Source organism: Hyperolius riggenbachi, chromosome 9 (genome assembly GCF_040937935.1).
Source record: "Hyperolius riggenbachi isolate aHypRig1 chromosome 9, aHypRig1.pri, whole genome shotgun sequence".
NCBI lineage: Eukaryota > Metazoa > Chordata > Amphibia > Anura > Hyperoliidae > Hyperolius > Hyperolius riggenbachi.
In genome coordinates this window covers 59,620,282-59,638,277 of record NC_090654.1, presented here as the reverse complement: position 1 = coordinate 59,638,277, position 17,996 = coordinate 59,620,282, and the positions used below count along the sequence as shown (strand labels likewise).

The following is a 17,996-nucleotide window of genomic DNA, read 5'->3' as shown; positions in this document are numbered from 1 at the left end:
TGTTATCTGCATACAGAGGCTGGATTTGCCTATACAGCCCAGCCTCTGTTGCTATCCCAAACCCCACTAAGGTCCCCCTGCACTCTGCAATCCCTCATAAATCACAGCCATGCTGTGAGGCTGTGTTTACATATGTAGTGTCAGTCTCAGCTGCTCCCCCACCTCCTGCATAGCTCCGGTCCCTGCCCCCGTCCCTTCCCTCCAATCAGCAGGGAGGGAAGGGATGCAGGCGGGGACTGGAGTTCTGCAGGAGGCGGGGAGAGCAGCAGACTGACACTATAGAGATAAACACAGCCAGCTCTGACAAGCTGTTTGTCAGCAGCGTGGCTGTGATTTATGAGGGATTGCAGAGTGCAGGGGGACCTTAGGGGGGTTTGGGATAGCAACAGAGGCTGGGCTCTATAGGCAGATCCAGCCTCTGTATGCAGATAATATTCTTCAAACCCACCTCGGGTTCTCTTTAAAACATTTTTTCCCTGTCTGTATACAACTTTTCATTCAATTTCACCCTTCAGTAAGTCAGGCAGAGAAGCATGCATACTGTACCAGAATACTATTAGAAAGTGTGAAGGTAGAGCAGGAAAACATAGCAGAGGTGTGCATTTAAAGGACAACTGAAGTGAGAAGCTATATTTATTTCCTTTTAAACAATACTAGTTGCCTGGCAGTCCTGTTGATCTGTGTGGCTGCAGTAGTGTCTGAATCACACACCTCAAAACAAGCATGCAGATAATCCAGTCAGACTTCAGTCAGAAACATCTGTTCTGCATGCTTGTTCATTGTCTATGGTTTGAGGTATTAGAGGCAGAGGATCAGCAGGGCAGCCAGGCAATATGCATTGTTTAAGAGTAAATAAATATGGCAGCCTCCATATCCCTCTCACTTCAGATGTTCTATAACTATGCCTATAACTATGCCTAACACTAACCTCTAACACTAGCTACTTTAAAACTGATAACATTCTCCGCCACAAACAATAACACTGTGTCTCGGCTACACTATAGCCAAACCCCGGGGGCCCAAACTACCTCCCATGACACCCTGCTACACTCTGAGTGCCCAGTATGGCAGCCAATAACAGATGTGGGCTCTAGCATACTTCAATGAAGGTGTTATTGAGCACAGACAATGAAACAATAAAAACTTAAAAACTAGATTTAAATATAAAATAAAACTGTGGGATATCTAAAAAAAAGTCATTTTTAGGAGAAGGAGGATGGTTACAATTGTTTTCTCATCAGTTTTATTTTCACCTCGGATGTCCTTTTAAGATAAATGATAGCCATGAAATTGTGGAACCCACCAGAACTCTGTCAGTGAGAGCTGTCAATGAAACAGGAAATGAAGGTCCTGCAACTGGGAAACAGACAACAGTGGTCCCATTTTTTCCCAAAGGTAAATGAGAAAGCAATGTTTTTGGTTGGAGCACCACTTTAATTGTTTAACTGACAATTATCGCATGTTTACTAGGATTTGAGGGAAGCATGGAGTAGCATTTCTCAGGACAGGTCCATACTTTACCTCTGGTCTTACTGGATCTTCAATGCCGACAACACAAATGCCTGTCAGATCTGTCACTATATCGTTCTCTTTCTCCCAATCTGGTTCAGGACTCGCAGGGAAATCCCGATAGGCAACGCAGATGGTCCTGAGTCCATCACAGGCCATGGGCTCTATCACCTTTTTTACCATCTCATCTCGGTCCCTGGGCCGGAAAAGCCGCGGTTCTCCGGCTCCATCCAGGATTGTAGAACACCTGGAAAGGAGATATTATGTGATTATGGCAGCCTGTGCGGTGCAGCCTGGAGGGCCGTTTGTGGGAGTCTCAAGCCATCTCGGCAATCTGCAGAAAACACTCACTTCTTTAGAACGATCTCTGAGGCTCCTTTGCTGTACATTCGGAAACTTCCATCCTCCAGTTTGACAACGGTACTCATAGACTTCCTGACAGAATTGAACGTGTACACTTTGTACAATTTCTCTTCAGGGATGACATTTCGCACCGTCTGGTAATCTCGTTTCAGATCCAACACGAACCCCAACAAGCCGCATTCTGTTTTGTTTCCAACTTGTCGCGGGAGGCCACCTTCCCGTTCTGGTGGCTGAGAGAGAACATGGAAAGGTCACAGTGAGAAGAGAGTGAAGTATGGCACGGAGTGTGGAGCAGATATGCAGACATCAAACCCAAAAAAATATTGATTCAGGTAAATGACTAACTGTACATGGTTTATTGCAAGCTTTTCAAACTTGAAGCTTCTTCTTAAGGCATGATACAGAACTGGATCAGAACCGTACAAAGGTAATGTAACAAACAGACTTGTATATGATTTTGTAGGCTTATTCAGCAATCTGACACCCTGTCCTTAACCTCCTGAGCGTTACACCGCTCAGGAGGTTTTGCCAGCCTGAGTCTCCGCCTATAAAACTATTAGTTTATGTGGCTGAATAAGATGTTAGCTTGCACTAGGCTAGCTATTATAAGTGTTTACAACCCCCCGATTGCCCCCGATCCCCCCGCTTATACATTACCCAGCCTGGATCCCCGCACCGCTTTGATCTTCTCTATGGGGAGGATCGTACATGATGTCATGCACAGATCCAATCCTCCCCATAGAGAAGACCGGTGCTGTGCGGGGAGGCTGCGCCGATCCCTGGAACCAGGCTGGGTAATGTATAAGCGGCTGGATCGGGGACAATCGGGGGGTTGTGCACACTTATACTAGCTAGCCTAGTGCTAGCTAACACCTTCTGTATCCATATAAGCTAATAGTTTTATAAGGGGGGACTCCTGAGGCCAGCAAAACCTCTTGAATGGCGTTCCCGACACAGTGTCGGGCATACCGCTCAGGAGGTTAATACCTGGTACACACCATGCAATTTCCCATCAGATAGACGGGTCGAATAGATAATTTCCAACAGGTCCGATCTGATTTCCGATCATTTTCCTGATCGATTCTCTGATCACTTCTACACAAAATCGATCAGAAAAACATTTGGAGATAAATCGGACCTGTCAGAAGTTATTTATTCAACCCATCTTTCTGACAGGAAATTGTATGGTGTGTACCAGGCATAAAAGATCTCATCAGTGCTTTAGATCTATTGAACCACAAGAACATTTGACAGGTACAGGTAAACACAAACAGTAATCAAATTAGCTACAGACCAAGAACAGCAACAGGTAATAACAAATTGGGAAGTGTAAAGAATGGTGGCCTTGCATCTAGCCATTTTGCAGACAGAACGACCATCGAATTTGATGATTTTATCGGAATAGAATGCAAATCGGTGCTGTCCACATGTCCACCCGATCAATGACTCAATTGATTTTGATTTAGTTTAAAGTGCTCGATCAGCTGCGCTGTGGTAGCGGCGTTCGACATAGTGATGAACGACGTACATGATGGAACCCAGGCCGCTGCCCCCCCAAGTGTAAAATGTACCCCCAGTGACCGTGCTCTGTAAATTTTCATCTGCCCAGCGTCCTCCAGTGTCACCCCCTCTACCACGAGGCACCAGGAGAGAGTGTGCCGTTACACACGCACCACGTGGTGCAGCACTTGTGGTAATGGTGGACACAGGGGTAATGGCGTAAGAAGACGGGAGTCACGCCAGCAGACAGGTGAGAATTTTTTTTAGAGTGTGGGCACTGGGGGGACTTGCAACACTTGGTGGGCAGACAGGCAAGCGCCGTAGGTGGTGTCGCTAGGCCAATTCCTAATAGATTTCATGCTGAAAACTATAGGCAATCGGTCCGCAGTGTATAGGCAGGCAACAGATCTCTCTCTGGTCAGATTTTATCGGAGAAAAATCTGTCTCATGGTTGGTCTGCCCATATGTCGCCTGGTGTATGGGCAGGTGAAGTCAGCCAGTCTGACAGGACAGAGTGATTTTGGGATGGTACAGTGGTTAAGATCTTTCTTGACTGACAGAACACAGAGAGTCACCCTACGACCAGTAGTGGCTGGATGGTGTACTGGTTAAGGGCTCTGCCTCTGACACAGGAGACCTGGGTTCGAATCTCGGCTCTGCCTGTTCAGTAAGCCAGTAATTCAGTAAGGAGCTCTTTGGGCAAGATTACCTAACACTGCTACTGCCTATTGAGTGCGCTCTAGTGGCTGCCTCGCAAGCGCTTTGAGTCCGACAGGAGAAAAGCGCTATACAAAAAAAGGTATTATTATTATTATGTCCAACCCTGCACTTCTAAAATTTGGAGTCCCAACTGGTACAATTATCCAACAACATGGCCTGACGTACCACTGCTATGCTGATGACACACAGCTATACTTGTCCCTCAAACCTGGTGGAACAGATCCTACTCCAAAAATAAATTCTTGCTAAGCTGAGCTACAAGAGTGGATGAATGACAACTGGTTAAACTGAATGCTGACAAAACTGAGGTCCTTGTTGTCCAAAGCCAGCGCTTGGCATCAGCTCAATCCTAAATCAACACCAATCAGGATTGGGAATTCAGACATAAACAGCTCCAACCTTGTGCGCAGCCTTGGTGTGCTAATCGATGGGGAATTGAGCTTCAGAAACCAAATCTCGGCTGTAGTCAAATCTTTCTAATTTAATTTGCAAAACATTAAACATCTCATTCCCCCAGCGGATCTTCCAACCCTAGTTCACGCATTCATTAAATCACGGCTGGACTACTGCAATGCCCTCTATGTAGGCCTCCCAAACAAGGCCCTGCTCCGCCTACAATTAGTGCAGAATGCTGCTGCCAGATTGCTAACAAACCAGCCTTGCCACTGTCACATTACACCGATTCTTCGCTAACTGCACTGGCTACCTGTTAAATGGAGAATACTCTTCAAGATTGGACTGTTGACATTCAAATCCCTGCACAATGTGGGCCCTGGATACATGAAGGACTTGCTGAAACTGCACCACACCTCTCACAACCTCAGATCAGCAGGTTCCATAGACTTGGTCACTCCCAGAGTGCACCTCAAACCCATGGGAGCCAAAGCCATGCTGCCCCTATTATTATTATTATTTTTTATTATTTATTGTATTTATAAAGCGCCAACATATTACGCAGCGCTTACCCTACCCTTTGAAACTCCCTACCACACCCAGTAAAGACAGCCCCTTCCCTGGAGTTATTCAAATCCAGACTGAAAAGCCACCTGTTTTGAAAAGACAGCTGTTGTGGCATTTCCAGACTTCCTCTGTACCACAATTAAGCAATCAACCAATTATTGGTCTGAGCTATGCTTATGCGCTTTGAGTCCAACGGGAGAAAAGCGCTTTACAAATGTTATTTGTTGTTGTTGTTGTATATGATTTTGTAGGCTTAATCAGCTTCACAGTGGTAAGAATCACCATGTAATTTAGCCAATGACCTCTCATGACTCCCCAAACAAACATTAGTGGCAAGACATGTGCAGCCAATGTAGTCATACATATTACAAGCGAGGAGAGGGTGGGAGTTTACCAAGACTTTCGAGGTGTATGCACTGTTGATGCCTATGGCATGCACCAGAACGTCCAATGTTTTGGCAGGAAGGGCATCGGAATCTGGAATCTCTTTGTAGTGGACATCCCCAATGTAGACCTGAACCACCGTCATTCGATTAGTCGTCAAGGTGCCCGTCTTATCTGAGCAGATAGCTGTTGCATTTCCCATAGTCTCACAGGCATCCAGATGTCGTACCAGGTTGTTGTCTTTCATCATTTTCTACAGGGAAACGAGATTGGCGTCACCATTCTGCTCAGAACATTACACAGGGTTTTTTTTTTTCACTAGGGCAAAATAACTTACTTTTACAGAATATGCCAGAGAAATGGTCACAGCCAGAGGGAGCCCTTCAGGGACAGCCACAACCAACACAGTAACACCAATGATGAAGAATTTCACAAAGTACTGGATGTAAATTGGGGTGCATTCGGGAAGCCATTGCCTCTTCTGGACAACAAAATTATCAACAGCAAAATAAAGGACCAGGATGATGACTGTGATGGCAGACATCACCAAACCTGAAAGAAAAAGAAGCTTGTTATAACTCAACACGTCATAGACTCTACAGCAGGCAGACAGCTCCAGTCACATACAAAAAACAAATAAAAATACCAAGTGTGGGTTCTGTACAAGGACTCCCACATAAGAAAATAGAGTTGAAAGTTAATGGTAAGCGAAAAAAAACAAACAGATATTGCCTAAGGAAAGGGAAGGCTCTGGGTCCTATAGAGCCTTTCCCGCTCCTCGCGGTCCCACCGCTGGCTCCCCCATTTGAAACCCCACCCCGTGAGGCTTTGGAAGTCTTCAGGAGCCTGAGTGCTCCTAAAGAGGGGCAGCTCTCTATTGTGCATGCGTGAGAGAGAGAAGGCACAATCACAGGCACAGTATGGAGCCGCCTGTCTTTGGGAGCACTTGTACTCCCGAAGACATCCGAAGCCTCCTGCGGCGGCAGAGAGCTGTATTTGACCAATTGGTTGAATACTGCTACCAGGGTTGACAGCGCTGGAACATGGAGACTGAGCAGGGACAAGGTTCTCCAGCACCCAAGGCTGAGACACCAAAGTGCGCCCCTCCATCCCTGCCACCCTAGCCGTCACACACTGATTGCTACTAGACTAAGAGGGCCACAGGGCCCACAACCTCCCCAACACCTTAATATCTAGTTATCTGGCTTGCAGTCACTGCTATGTATCCCCTTTTCTTATTTCTTTCTGCTTCATACACAATTAGGAATGACAGCTGAATGAATTGTGCGCCCCCTCCTACACTGCGCCCTGAGGCTGGAGCCTCTCCAGCCTATGCCTCGGCCCGGCCCTGATCGTGAGAGGAACGGAAAGGCTCTATAGGACCCAAAGCCTTCCATCTCCTTAGGTTAGTATCTTTTTTTTTCACTTCCCATTAACTTGAAAGATAATTCTGTACAGGTTCAAATGTATCCAGCAGTCCCTAAAGTGTATAACTTCACCCACTCGCTACACCGTAAGAGCTGATGACCCATATGCAATTCACTTTTTCTTCTAGGAGATAGTTTTTCATCTTCGGTTTAAAATATGTTTACAGCACTTTGCAAATGAAAAAAGCGGTATGTGACAAAGTACTTTACATATTATTTTTAATATTTTCTTGTTTGTAAGTGGTTTAGAAGGCATTTTATTGACAAGGTGTGAAAATATCACCTAGGAGAAAACTCAAGAGAAAAAATGAATTGCATATGAGCCTTTATGTCCAGTGGAGTCAAACCACTGAGGTCCAGATTCCTAATGGACCACGTAAGAGCCACAATGGAAGAAAGAACCAGGAATCCACCTGGATAAACAGTAAGCACAATGTTTTGGTCGTCAAGACCATCATTAAGTGAAGGTTTTGATAACCAAAACATTGTGCTTGATGTTACGGTGAAGTAAAGTATGGCAAAGTTTGCAACTCCTCCAGGTGCAGCTTCGGTTCTTTCTTCCATTGTGGCTCAAATTTATCCAGGTCACGGTACATCCAAAGAGGATAAGGTAACTCCAATCGTACGCTTTAACTGTTCCAGAGGATGTCTCACTCACTTATATGTGAAGGAGCCAGCAGTCTTGCTAATTGATACTGTTATTGGATATTAATTATTTAAGCTTTCTTCAAATTTAGCAACACACTGAAACTGTAATGTATATGTCCAGGAAACCAACAGCTAAACACAAGTAAACCAGCCCGGTGTACTGAGGTGGGCATAGTCTATACATTGGGGGAACAGTAAGTGCATGGCCCTTCATAGGAGGGCTAATTCTGTGGTCTAACTAAATCTCAATGAGAAATAATACTATTTCATTGTGATGAGGAGCACATTTTAAAACAAAGAACAACAACAAGTTTGCAAGAATGGTGAGAGACCCTCTATATTAAACTGAAACAACCAGGTATAAACAGGAAATGGGGCCTTTGGCACCATTTGTCATTAACACCCAATGCTGTTTTATCATGTTTGCCTAGGCATTTTGGAAACAGACCTCTTCAGCCTTGTGCTTTCACACTTATCTGTATAACAGTGTCAGTTAGCTAGACCGTGGACTAAAATAAGTGGATTATGCTTAAAAATGTACTTTTCTCATTAGAACAGAAACATTTACTCTACAGAAGTGATAGAAGGTCTTCTAGGACACTCGGACAGAGAAAGAAGTCCCGATGAAGATACCCAAAGATGTGTCATCCGTGAGACCTCAATGCAACTTTGACCATTTCACAAGGTTGGTGAGATCCAGTGCTTTAATTGCAGGCCTCAGAAGTAAATAAACAACATAGACTGCACAGTTTTATCAAAGTCAAAGTTTTCAAGAGGATCGCAATATATATATATATATATATATATATATATATATAGGATCTTCTCAAAAAATTAGCATATTGTGATAAAGTTCATTATTTTCTGTAATGTACTGATAAACATTAGACTTTCATATATTTTAGATTCAAATACCCACAACTGAAGTAGTTCAAACCTTTTATTGTTTTAATATTTATGATTTTGGCATACAGCTCATGAAAACCCAAAATTGCTATCTCAAAAAATTAGCATATTTCATCCGACCAATAAAAGAAAAGTGTTTTTAAAACAAAAAAGTCAACCTTCAAATAATTATGTTCAGTTATGCACTCAATACTTGGTCGGGAATCCTTTTGCAGAAATGACTGCTTCAATGCGGCGTGGCATGGAGGCAATCAGCCTGTGGCACTGCTCAGGTGTTACGGAGGCCCAGGATGCTTTGATAGCGGCCTTAAGCTCATCCAGAGTGTTGGGTCTTGTCTCTCTCAACTTTCTCTTCACAATATCCCACAGATTCTCTATTGAGTTCAGGTCAGGAGAGTTGGCAGGCCAATTGAGCACAGTAATACCATGGTCAGTAAATCATTTACCAGTGGTTTTGGCACTGTGAGCAGGTGCCAGGTCGTGCTAAAAAATGAAATCTTCATCTCCATAAAGCTTTTCAGCAGATGGAAGCATGAAGTGCTCCAAAATCTCCTGATAGCTAGCTGCATTGACCCTGCCCTTGATAAAACACAGTGGACCAACACCAGCAGCTGACATGGCACCCCAGACCATCACTGACTGTGGGTACTTGACACTGGACTTCAGGCATTTTGGCATTTCCCTCTCCCCAGTCTTCCTCCAGACTCTGGCACCTTGATTTCCGAATGACATGTAAAAGTTGCTTTCATCCGGAAAAAGTACTTTGGACCACTGAGCAACAGTCCAGTGCTGCTTCTCTGTAGCCCAGGTCAGGCGCTTCTGCCACTGTTTCTGGTTCAAAAGTGGGTTCATGCTTCCATCTGCTGAAAAGCTTTATGGAGATGAAGAATTCATTTTTCAGCACGACCTGGCACCTGCTCGCAGTGCCAAAACCACTGGTAAATGGTTTACTGACCATGGTATTACTGTGCTCAATTGGCCTGTCAACTCTCCTGACCTGAACCCCATAGAGAATCTGTGGGATATTGTGAAGAGAAAGTTGAGAGACGCAAGACCCAACACTCTGGATGAGCTTAAAGTGAACCTTAAGTGAGAAAAAAAAATTGAGTTTTACTCACCTGGGGCTTACCTCAGCCCCCTGCAGCTGTCCGATGCCCACGACGAGTCGCTCTGATGCTCCGGGTCCCGCTGGCGGCCACTTCCGGTTTCGCCGTCAGGACCCGTCAGGCTGGGGCACGCGGCTGATTCTACGTGTTCCCAGCCTAAATAGCACCCCTATGCGGCCATATGTCCGCATAGGCACCCCTATGCGGACATATGGCCGCATAGGGGTGCTATTTAGGCTGGGAACACGTAGAATCAGCCGCGTGCCCCAGCCTGACGGGTCCTGACGGCGAAACCGGAAGTGGCCGCCAGCAGGACCCGGAGCATCAGAGCGACTCGTCGTGGGCATCGGACAGCTGCAGGGGGCTGAGGTAAGCCCCAGGTGAGTAAAACTCAATTTTTTTTCCTCACTTAAGTGCCTCTTTAAAGCCACTATCAAAGCATCCTGGGCCTCCATAACACCTGAGCAGTGCCACAGGCTGATTGCCTCCATGCCACGCCGCATTGAAGCAGTCATTTCTGCAAAAGGATTCCCGACCAAGTATTGAGTGCATAACTGAACATAATTATTTGAAGGTTGACTTTTTTTGTTTTACACTTTTCTTTTATTGGTCGGATGAAATATGCTAATTTTTTGAGATAGGAAATTTGGGTTTTCATGAGCTGTATGCCAAAATCATCAATATTAAAACAATAAAAGGCTTGAACTACTTCAGTTGCGTGTATTTGAATCTAAAATATATGAAAGTCTAATGTTTATCAGTACATTACAGAAAATAATGAACTTTATCACAATATGCTATTTTTTTAGAAGATCCTGTATATATATATATATATATATATATATATATATATATATATATATATATATACATATATATATATATATATATATACATATATATATATATACATATATATATATATATATATATATATATATATATATATATATATATATATAGCCATCAGCGCCACACAGTATGGTGGCGCTTTATAAATCAATAATAATAATAATATCTATATTAAAGTGAACCCAAGTGAAAATTAAACTGATGAGATAAACAATTGTATCCACCCTCCTCAGGAGGCAGTGGTGGACTTACCTCCTCCAAGCAAACACAAGATAATATTGATGTAATATCAATAAAGAAGTTTATTTACACACACACCAAAAGATCATGCAACACGTTTCGTAGGATTGACCCAGCTTCTTCAGGCAATAAGGATGGAGCATATACAAACAGGTCTGTAATTCAGCCAAGCGCCTCACTGGTTGTAACCTCAATGATTGTTACCTAATATATATACCGTTTTCCTGAAAATAAGACCTACCCTGAAAATAATCCCTAGCATGATTTTTCAGGATACTTGAAATATAAACTCTACTCAAAAAATAAGTACTAGTTACAGTTTGTAAAAAAGTCAATCTAAATAGTGTCCCGGCAGCTATAGAAAAAGTGTATAAAAGTAAAAACAATTGGCAAGAAAATGCAGAAGGACCGATAAACCCTTTACCAAGGAAAACAGAAGAATTGCACTCAAAAGAATCTAAAAGCCTGAAATCAATAAGAATTGGCAAGTGCCGGGCTCTCATTCAGTAAATCTAGATTGTTGTACATGAAAAAAGAAAATACAATCATAAGAAATTCATGATGGAATTCAGGGTTTGGAGAGTAATGATGATATTCTAGAATGTGATGAAGTGACTATATTTGAATACATATTGATTCATTTTGTTTAAGAAAAAAATGTAGATTGCTGTTCATTGAAAATTAAGACATCCCCTAAAATAAAGCCCTAACGGATCTTGTGCCAAAATTAATATAAGACCTTGTGTTATTTTTGAGGAAACACAGTGTAAAGAAAAAAATCATCAACATCTTTATTTAAAAAAAAAAACAGAGCTCATTAGGTAAACGTATTTGTACTGCACCTCCGAGGAAAGCCCTTACAGTATGTATCATGGCCAAAGGCTGAGTTCTTCAGAGGACAACGACAAAGCAAACGTTTCATTTAAATAGGAATTATTTAGTCAGTGTTTGCCTATTCCAAAATCTTTCCTCTCCCTGATTTACATTCTGACATTTATCACAGATGGTGACCTCTTTAAAGTATACCCGAAGTGACATGTGACATGATGAGATAGACATGTGTATGTACAGTGCCTAGCACACAAATAACTATGCTGTGTTGCTTTTTTTCTTTCTCTGCCTGAAATAGTTAACTATCAAGTATGTAAGTGGCTGACTGTCCTGACTCAGACAGGAAGTGACTACAGTGTGACCTTCACTGATAAGAAATTCCAACTATAAAACTCTTTCCTAGCAGAAAATGGCCTCTGAGAGCAAGAAAGAGATAAAAAGGGGAATTTCTTATCAGTGAAGGTCACACTGTAGTCACTTTCTGTCTGAGTCAGGACTGAGTCAGCCACTTACATACCTGATATTTAACTATTTCAGGCAGAGAAAGAAAAAAAGGAACACATCATAGTTATTTGTGTGCTAGGCACTGTACAAACCCAAGTCTATCTCATCATGTCACATGTCACTTCGGGTATCCTTTAACCACTTCACCCCAAGGAGGTTTTTACCCTAATGGACAAGAGTGATTTTCACCTTTCAGTGCTCTTCCCGTTCATTTGGCAATATCTTAATCACTACTAATCACAATGAAATGATCTATATCTTGTTTTTTTCACCGCCAATTGGGCTTTTTGGGGTTGATATTTGTTTTCAGTAATTACTTTATTTTCTATGCACTTTAAAGGGGAAAACAAGGAAAAAATGAAAAAAATACACAATTACTCCAATTTCATCCCCTACATTTTTCATATAAACACTGCTACTGTACATAAAACCCACACATTTTATCTGCCTATTTGTCCTGGTTATAACAAGATTTTAATTATGTCCCTAGTACAAAGTATGATGACAAAATAGTATTTGGAAATAAAGGTGTATTTTTTTTGGGTGGGTTTTTTCACTATTAAATAGTGAAAAAACCCACCCAAAAAAAATGCGGGAGCGCGCACAGCAGTAGTGCATGACTTTTTTTTTCAAAATCTTTTTATTGTTTTTTTTACAACAACATAAACAAACAACAAACGAGAAAACCTCGTGATCAACTGACAGTGTAAATTACCGATGTAAAAAAAGTGTTCGAATACATAAAGGTTGTAGTAAATGATAATGCAAGAATATACAGTGCATGACATTTTAAAACGTCCTGGAGCCATTAAGAGGCTCCAGCAGGACGTTTTAATATGTCTGCATGTCACTAAGTGGTTAAGGTAGCCATACATCTCACGATGATGCGTAGATTCGACCAAGAGATAAATCTATCTCTGATCGGAGAGAGATTTTTCAGCTGCTCATACACCGCAGGCGTATTCCTGATCGATTTCAGCATAAAATGTCTTGGGAATCGGCAGTGCCCGCCGCATCCTTCGCTTCGCCGCTGTGTGTGTGGTGGCCGGCTGTCTTCAGCCTCTCTTCAGTTATCCACATACACGTTGCAGGCGTGGTGTGATGTAACGTGCCAGCGTGCTGCACGCCGGCAGCGTGTAAGCGGGTATTGGAAGAGAGGCGGAAGATGGATGGCCAATAGACAGGAAATGTATAAATGCACAGCGACACAGGACAGGAAATGAATAAATGCACATTACAGCACATGTACACATTACACACACTCGTACACATTGTGGGAACAGCGCCGGGGTTTTCGCCACTCGTCCTGATATCACTTGGTGTTACCGCCGTGCACCCAATCGAGCAAGACGGTCTTACATTTTGCAGCATGTCCGATTGACTAATGTGACTAATTTCAGCCCGAAAATTGGTCGCGCTGTCGGTTGGGCATGCAGTTGGCGACACAAATTTTAATCTGATTTCGATTATAATAATCTAATTGGATGGTCTATCGGCCGCCAAGTCACCTGATATATGGCCACCTTTAGTCCTGCCAGGCAATCTCTGCGGAAAGTTTGTTTACTGAGAGTTCAGGATTAAAGGCTATAATCGTCTAACTACATAAGCTATAACTCAAACAGATGTAACTGTATCTATAGCCTGAAGTTACAATTCAAAAGTGCTTTACATAGAGCAGGGTGCTGCACGGGTGTTTTCACAGTAAAACTATCTTTCCATTTCAACCTGCAGCCAGCAATAAAAAAATTTTTTTAAAACAGAAAGTGAAGTCAAATGTCTCTTATTTGCAGCCTTATGCATAGTGCTCAGTTTGGAGTGCTGTTACCATGAGACTGGCAAGTATCTAGGCTCACCCATCTCGCTGCAGGAGTAATAATTTACACAGGCCAGGAGACCAGAAACTGAGATAAAGCCTCATACACATGTACGAGTGCTGTACAGACATGGCACTAGCTAGTGGGTGGTAGTGGTCTTTATTTTTTTTTTTTTTTTAAACAAGTCAAGTTTATTGATGATAATGTAGAGACAAAATACAGAATACAATACAATATCAGGGATAACCAGTCAAGAGATACAGGATTCTACATTTGCATCAAATACTGTATATAATCAACTTTGCAAAATATTACGTTGACTTGACATGTTTTCACCGAAATTTAAACTCAAAGAACATACTAAACACTATAACACAACAGCCTATTACGGTAATGCAATGCCTTTATCTTATATAGCTAGTGGTAGTGCGTCTTTTGCTATGAAGAAGTGAGGAGAGCCGAAGCATGACGCAGGACAGATCCGCTTCTGGTGGGTGGGGTGAAGAGGGGAATAATGTGCTTTTGAGTCAGTTGGGTCTCGACATTGCTAACGATCACAACAGCGCTGGAACGAGGGGACCGGGAGAGGAGAGGGAAGGCTCTATATGACCTTGAACAGTGATAGCGATCCTTTTAGGGACTGAGTGCCCAAACTGCAGCCCAAAAGTCGCTACATGGTCTGCTGTGGGGTGGGTGGGAGGGTGGCTACATGGGCTGCTGTGGGGTAGATAAGAGGGTGGCTACATGGGCTGCTGTGGGGTAGGTGGGAGGGTGGCTACATGGTCTGCTGTGGGTTAGGTGGGAGGGTGGCTACATGGGCTGCTGTGGGGTAGGTGGGAGGGTGGCTAAATGGGCTGCTGTGGGGTGGGTGGGTAAGTGGCCTCCACGGGCTGCTGTGGGGTGGGTGGCTTCCACAGGCGGGCTGCTGTGGGGTGGGTGTGTGGTTAAGTGGCCTCCACGGGCTGGTGGTGGCTGCCGTGGGGTGGAAAACTCACATCGGGCCCCCCCTCCTGTCACTGAGCATCTCTATAGTGTTGCCTCTGCAGAAGAAACAGCTTCACACTCACTTTCCCTGGGCTCCATAAGACGCTAGAGCTCCAGGTCCACGCTGTTCTCACTACACTGCCGCTCACACTGAATTAGGAAGTAGTGTGAGCAGCAATGGAAAGGAGACAGCATGAACCTGGATCTCTAGCGTCTGATGGAGCCCAAGGAAAGTGAGTGTGAAGCTGTTTCTTCCGCAGCAGCAGCACTATGGAGCACTACAGTGATATGAAGTCCCCCCCAGCACTGCTCCCAGTCGGGGCGCCCTTCCCCCCACCGCAAACATTCAGGCATTCAGGAAACTCCATACCCTGATAACCGGGGCTCCGTGGATGGAGCCTCCTGCTCCATCCCCTCCAGGTGTGTCCAGATCGTCGGCGGTGGCGAAGGGACACAGCATGCATGCCCACAGAGATGGCTCTGCGTGCCACCTTCAGGCACGCGTGCCATAAGTTCGCCACCGCTGACCTAGAGCCTTCTCCCTCCTTAGGTAAGTATCTGTTTGTTTTTTTTTTTTTAGGTTCCCACTAACTTTAACGGCTAAGGCCAAGTTTAATGCAGCATGTGTACCTAGCTTAAAGAGAACCTGAACTGAAAATAAAAAGTCTAAATAACCATACACAGGTCACATTTACCTCCTGTGTAGTCTACTACTCAATCTCTTTCTCCTCTCCTGCGTCCCATTTGTCCACTGTGATCAATGGAATTCTCTGTCCTCCATTTTAAAAATGGCCATTACCCCATAACAGCTTCCTGGTCAGCACACTGTTAAACTGTAATATCGCCCACTTGAGCCATAGGGAAACATGGACATTACCTTGCACATTCAGTTGTAACTGACAGCTGCTGATATATAACTGACAGCAACTGGTATATTTCAGTTCTGACAAAATATTGTCAGAACTGGAAGGGATCACTGTAACAAGAAAATGGTGAGCCTCTGAGAGGAACTGACGGTGAGGTAAGTATGTAATATTCATTTGCAGCTACGTCATTTGTTTATTTAAAATAATTTTACTCGCTTCAGGTTCCCTTTAAACAAGAAATTTAACTTAGGATTGAACTTCATCCCAATCAGTAGCATATACCCCCTTTCCCATAAGAAATCTTTACATTTTCTTCAACAATTTCTATGTGGCTGATATGGTGGTGAAACCCCTCCCACGGTGTGATATCATGGCTATGGCCATGACAGTTTCCTCGCTGTGAACTTTGTTGCATTGTGGGAAATAATGGCTGTTTCCAACTGCCAAGCAAGCAGCATTATATAGCACTTACTCAGTCCAACTGCCAAAATACTGAGCAAGCATGTAGGGAGACTGGTCCAAATATTTGTATATTTACATATCCCTTTTCCAGGGATTACTTATGTAAAGAATAAAGGGAAATACTGAGAATTACAGATGGGGAGATGGACTAGTCCAAAACCTGTCAGATTTGTTATTTTTACTGGCCACTGTAAATGACAGCAACATACTGTATACTTGTTATACACTTTTAAATTTAAAAATTTTCCACGATATTGGTCCTTTAACTATACCGAACAAAAGAGGGCTTTTTGTCGCCCCTTACACACTCCTAGGAATTCTGATTCACCACGAGCTTGCTGGGTAATCTGATAACCAAGCTAAGCACTGTCATGTGTATGAACACAGGGCCATTTCTGGGAGCAGGGCCATGGCAATCTGGGCCAATCAGACTAGTTCTGAGAGGCCAGGCTAGTGTGATATATGTTCAGCTCCAGAAGAGAATTCTGGGAAATGGACTGTGACAATTTGTGATCAGACTAATTATTATTTTTATATAAAATTTATATAGCGCCAACATCTTCTGCAGTGCTGTACAGAGTATATTGTCCTGTCAGTTAACTGTCCCTCAGAGGAGCTCACAATCTAATCCCTACCATAGTCATACTGTATGTCTATATCATAGTCTAGGGAAATGTTTTAGTCCATTAATTTATCTGTATGTTTTTGGGGTGGTGGAGGGAACTAGAGTGCCCAGAGGAGACCCACATAGACATGGGAAAAACATACAAACTCCTTGAAAATAGGATTCAACCCAGGGACCCAGCGTTGCAGGTCATGAGTGCTGCAACGCCATTGTGCTGCCCACAGTTCTGAGAGAGGTATCAGCAGTGTGGTTTAGACACAATGGAGCAGATATAAGCTAAGAATGAAGTTCTAGTAGGCTATGGATTGCGATTATTCTGGAAGTAAACCCATTATGAGAGCCGACTAGTCTTCTGAGCGCAGAATGGTGTGAAATAGACATTGTGGGTCAAGTCCAGGCCATGAATGAAAGTTCTGAAGATAAATTGTGATTTTCTAGAATTAGATTGTCTCTTAGGGGTTGCAGGAGCTATATCAGGGCAGGAAGGGTGTGCTGGGAAATGGATTTTGATTTTTAAGAATTACAATAGTTCTGAGAGGTGAAAGAACTATGAGGTGCGCAGTGTGGGGTTGGTGAAGGCCAGGTATAGAGTTCTGGGAGATTGAATGTAATTTTCTCAGATTAGTCTTTGTGTGAGAAGCCAAGGCAGTGTCCAGTAAACAGTGTACAACAGGTCTAGGCTGGGAAATAAGTTTTGAGTAATGTACAGCTAGGGAAACAGAATTCTTACAAGATTGATAAGGTATGCTTGTTTCTGTCACCACGACTTTTGTGCATGGGGTATGGGTACCACCATTTTGGCAGCACTGCAAAAATGAAAATGAGTGCTAACAGCAGAGGTTCATAGCACCAACCTTACTTACCTAACACTATCTTCTACTGGAAGCAAAATATTAACTGTTACCCTACACCTAGCACTGATTTCCTGGACATTAGATTCCCCACTCTCCCTCTGTCCTTGCTAAGTTATCAGAGCAATAGGATCTGACTAGTTTCATAATTATCAGCACCAATACAAACTTTCCTAAAGTGACTTTCATAATTACAGGTTCTATAGATCCTCTTGTAAAATAAAATTATAAATATCTCCCGGGTATGTTTCATGCAACTCACTACCCGAGCCTTGTCTCACCCGACCTCCCGGAGGGAAGGAAAGGGCCTTGACGCTTCTATGGTGCTTTCTCTATCTCCGATACAGGCGTGCCATGGCACTCTTTGCAAGGGGGCGGCAGAAGCTTGCAGACACAGGGCTCAGGTAGTAAGCGAGATAAAACAGACCCAGGAGGTAATTTTAT

At 43.3% G+C, this 17,996-nt stretch overlaps 1 protein-coding gene across 17 annotated transcripts in view; it reads right to left on the bottom strand.

Annotated features, from left to right (window-relative positions):
- ATP2B2 (ATPase plasma membrane Ca2+ transporting 2) overlaps positions 1-17,996 on the bottom strand; it is a 386,993-nt gene that overhangs the window by 50,955 nt on the left and 318,042 nt on the right. For all 17 annotated transcript variants that reach the window (XM_068252864.1, XM_068252865.1, XM_068252867.1 and 14 more), the window contains 4 exons: positions 5,774-5,988; positions 5,447-5,689; positions 1,861-2,102; positions 1,522-1,756 (listed from right to left, as the gene is read on the bottom strand). In XM_068252864.1, coding sequence (XP_068108965.1) covers positions 1,522-1,756; positions 1,861-2,102; positions 5,447-5,689; positions 5,774-5,988 — 935 coding nt within the window. The remainder of the gene's footprint in view (positions 1-1,521; positions 1,757-1,860; positions 2,103-5,446; positions 5,690-5,773; positions 5,989-17,996) is intronic.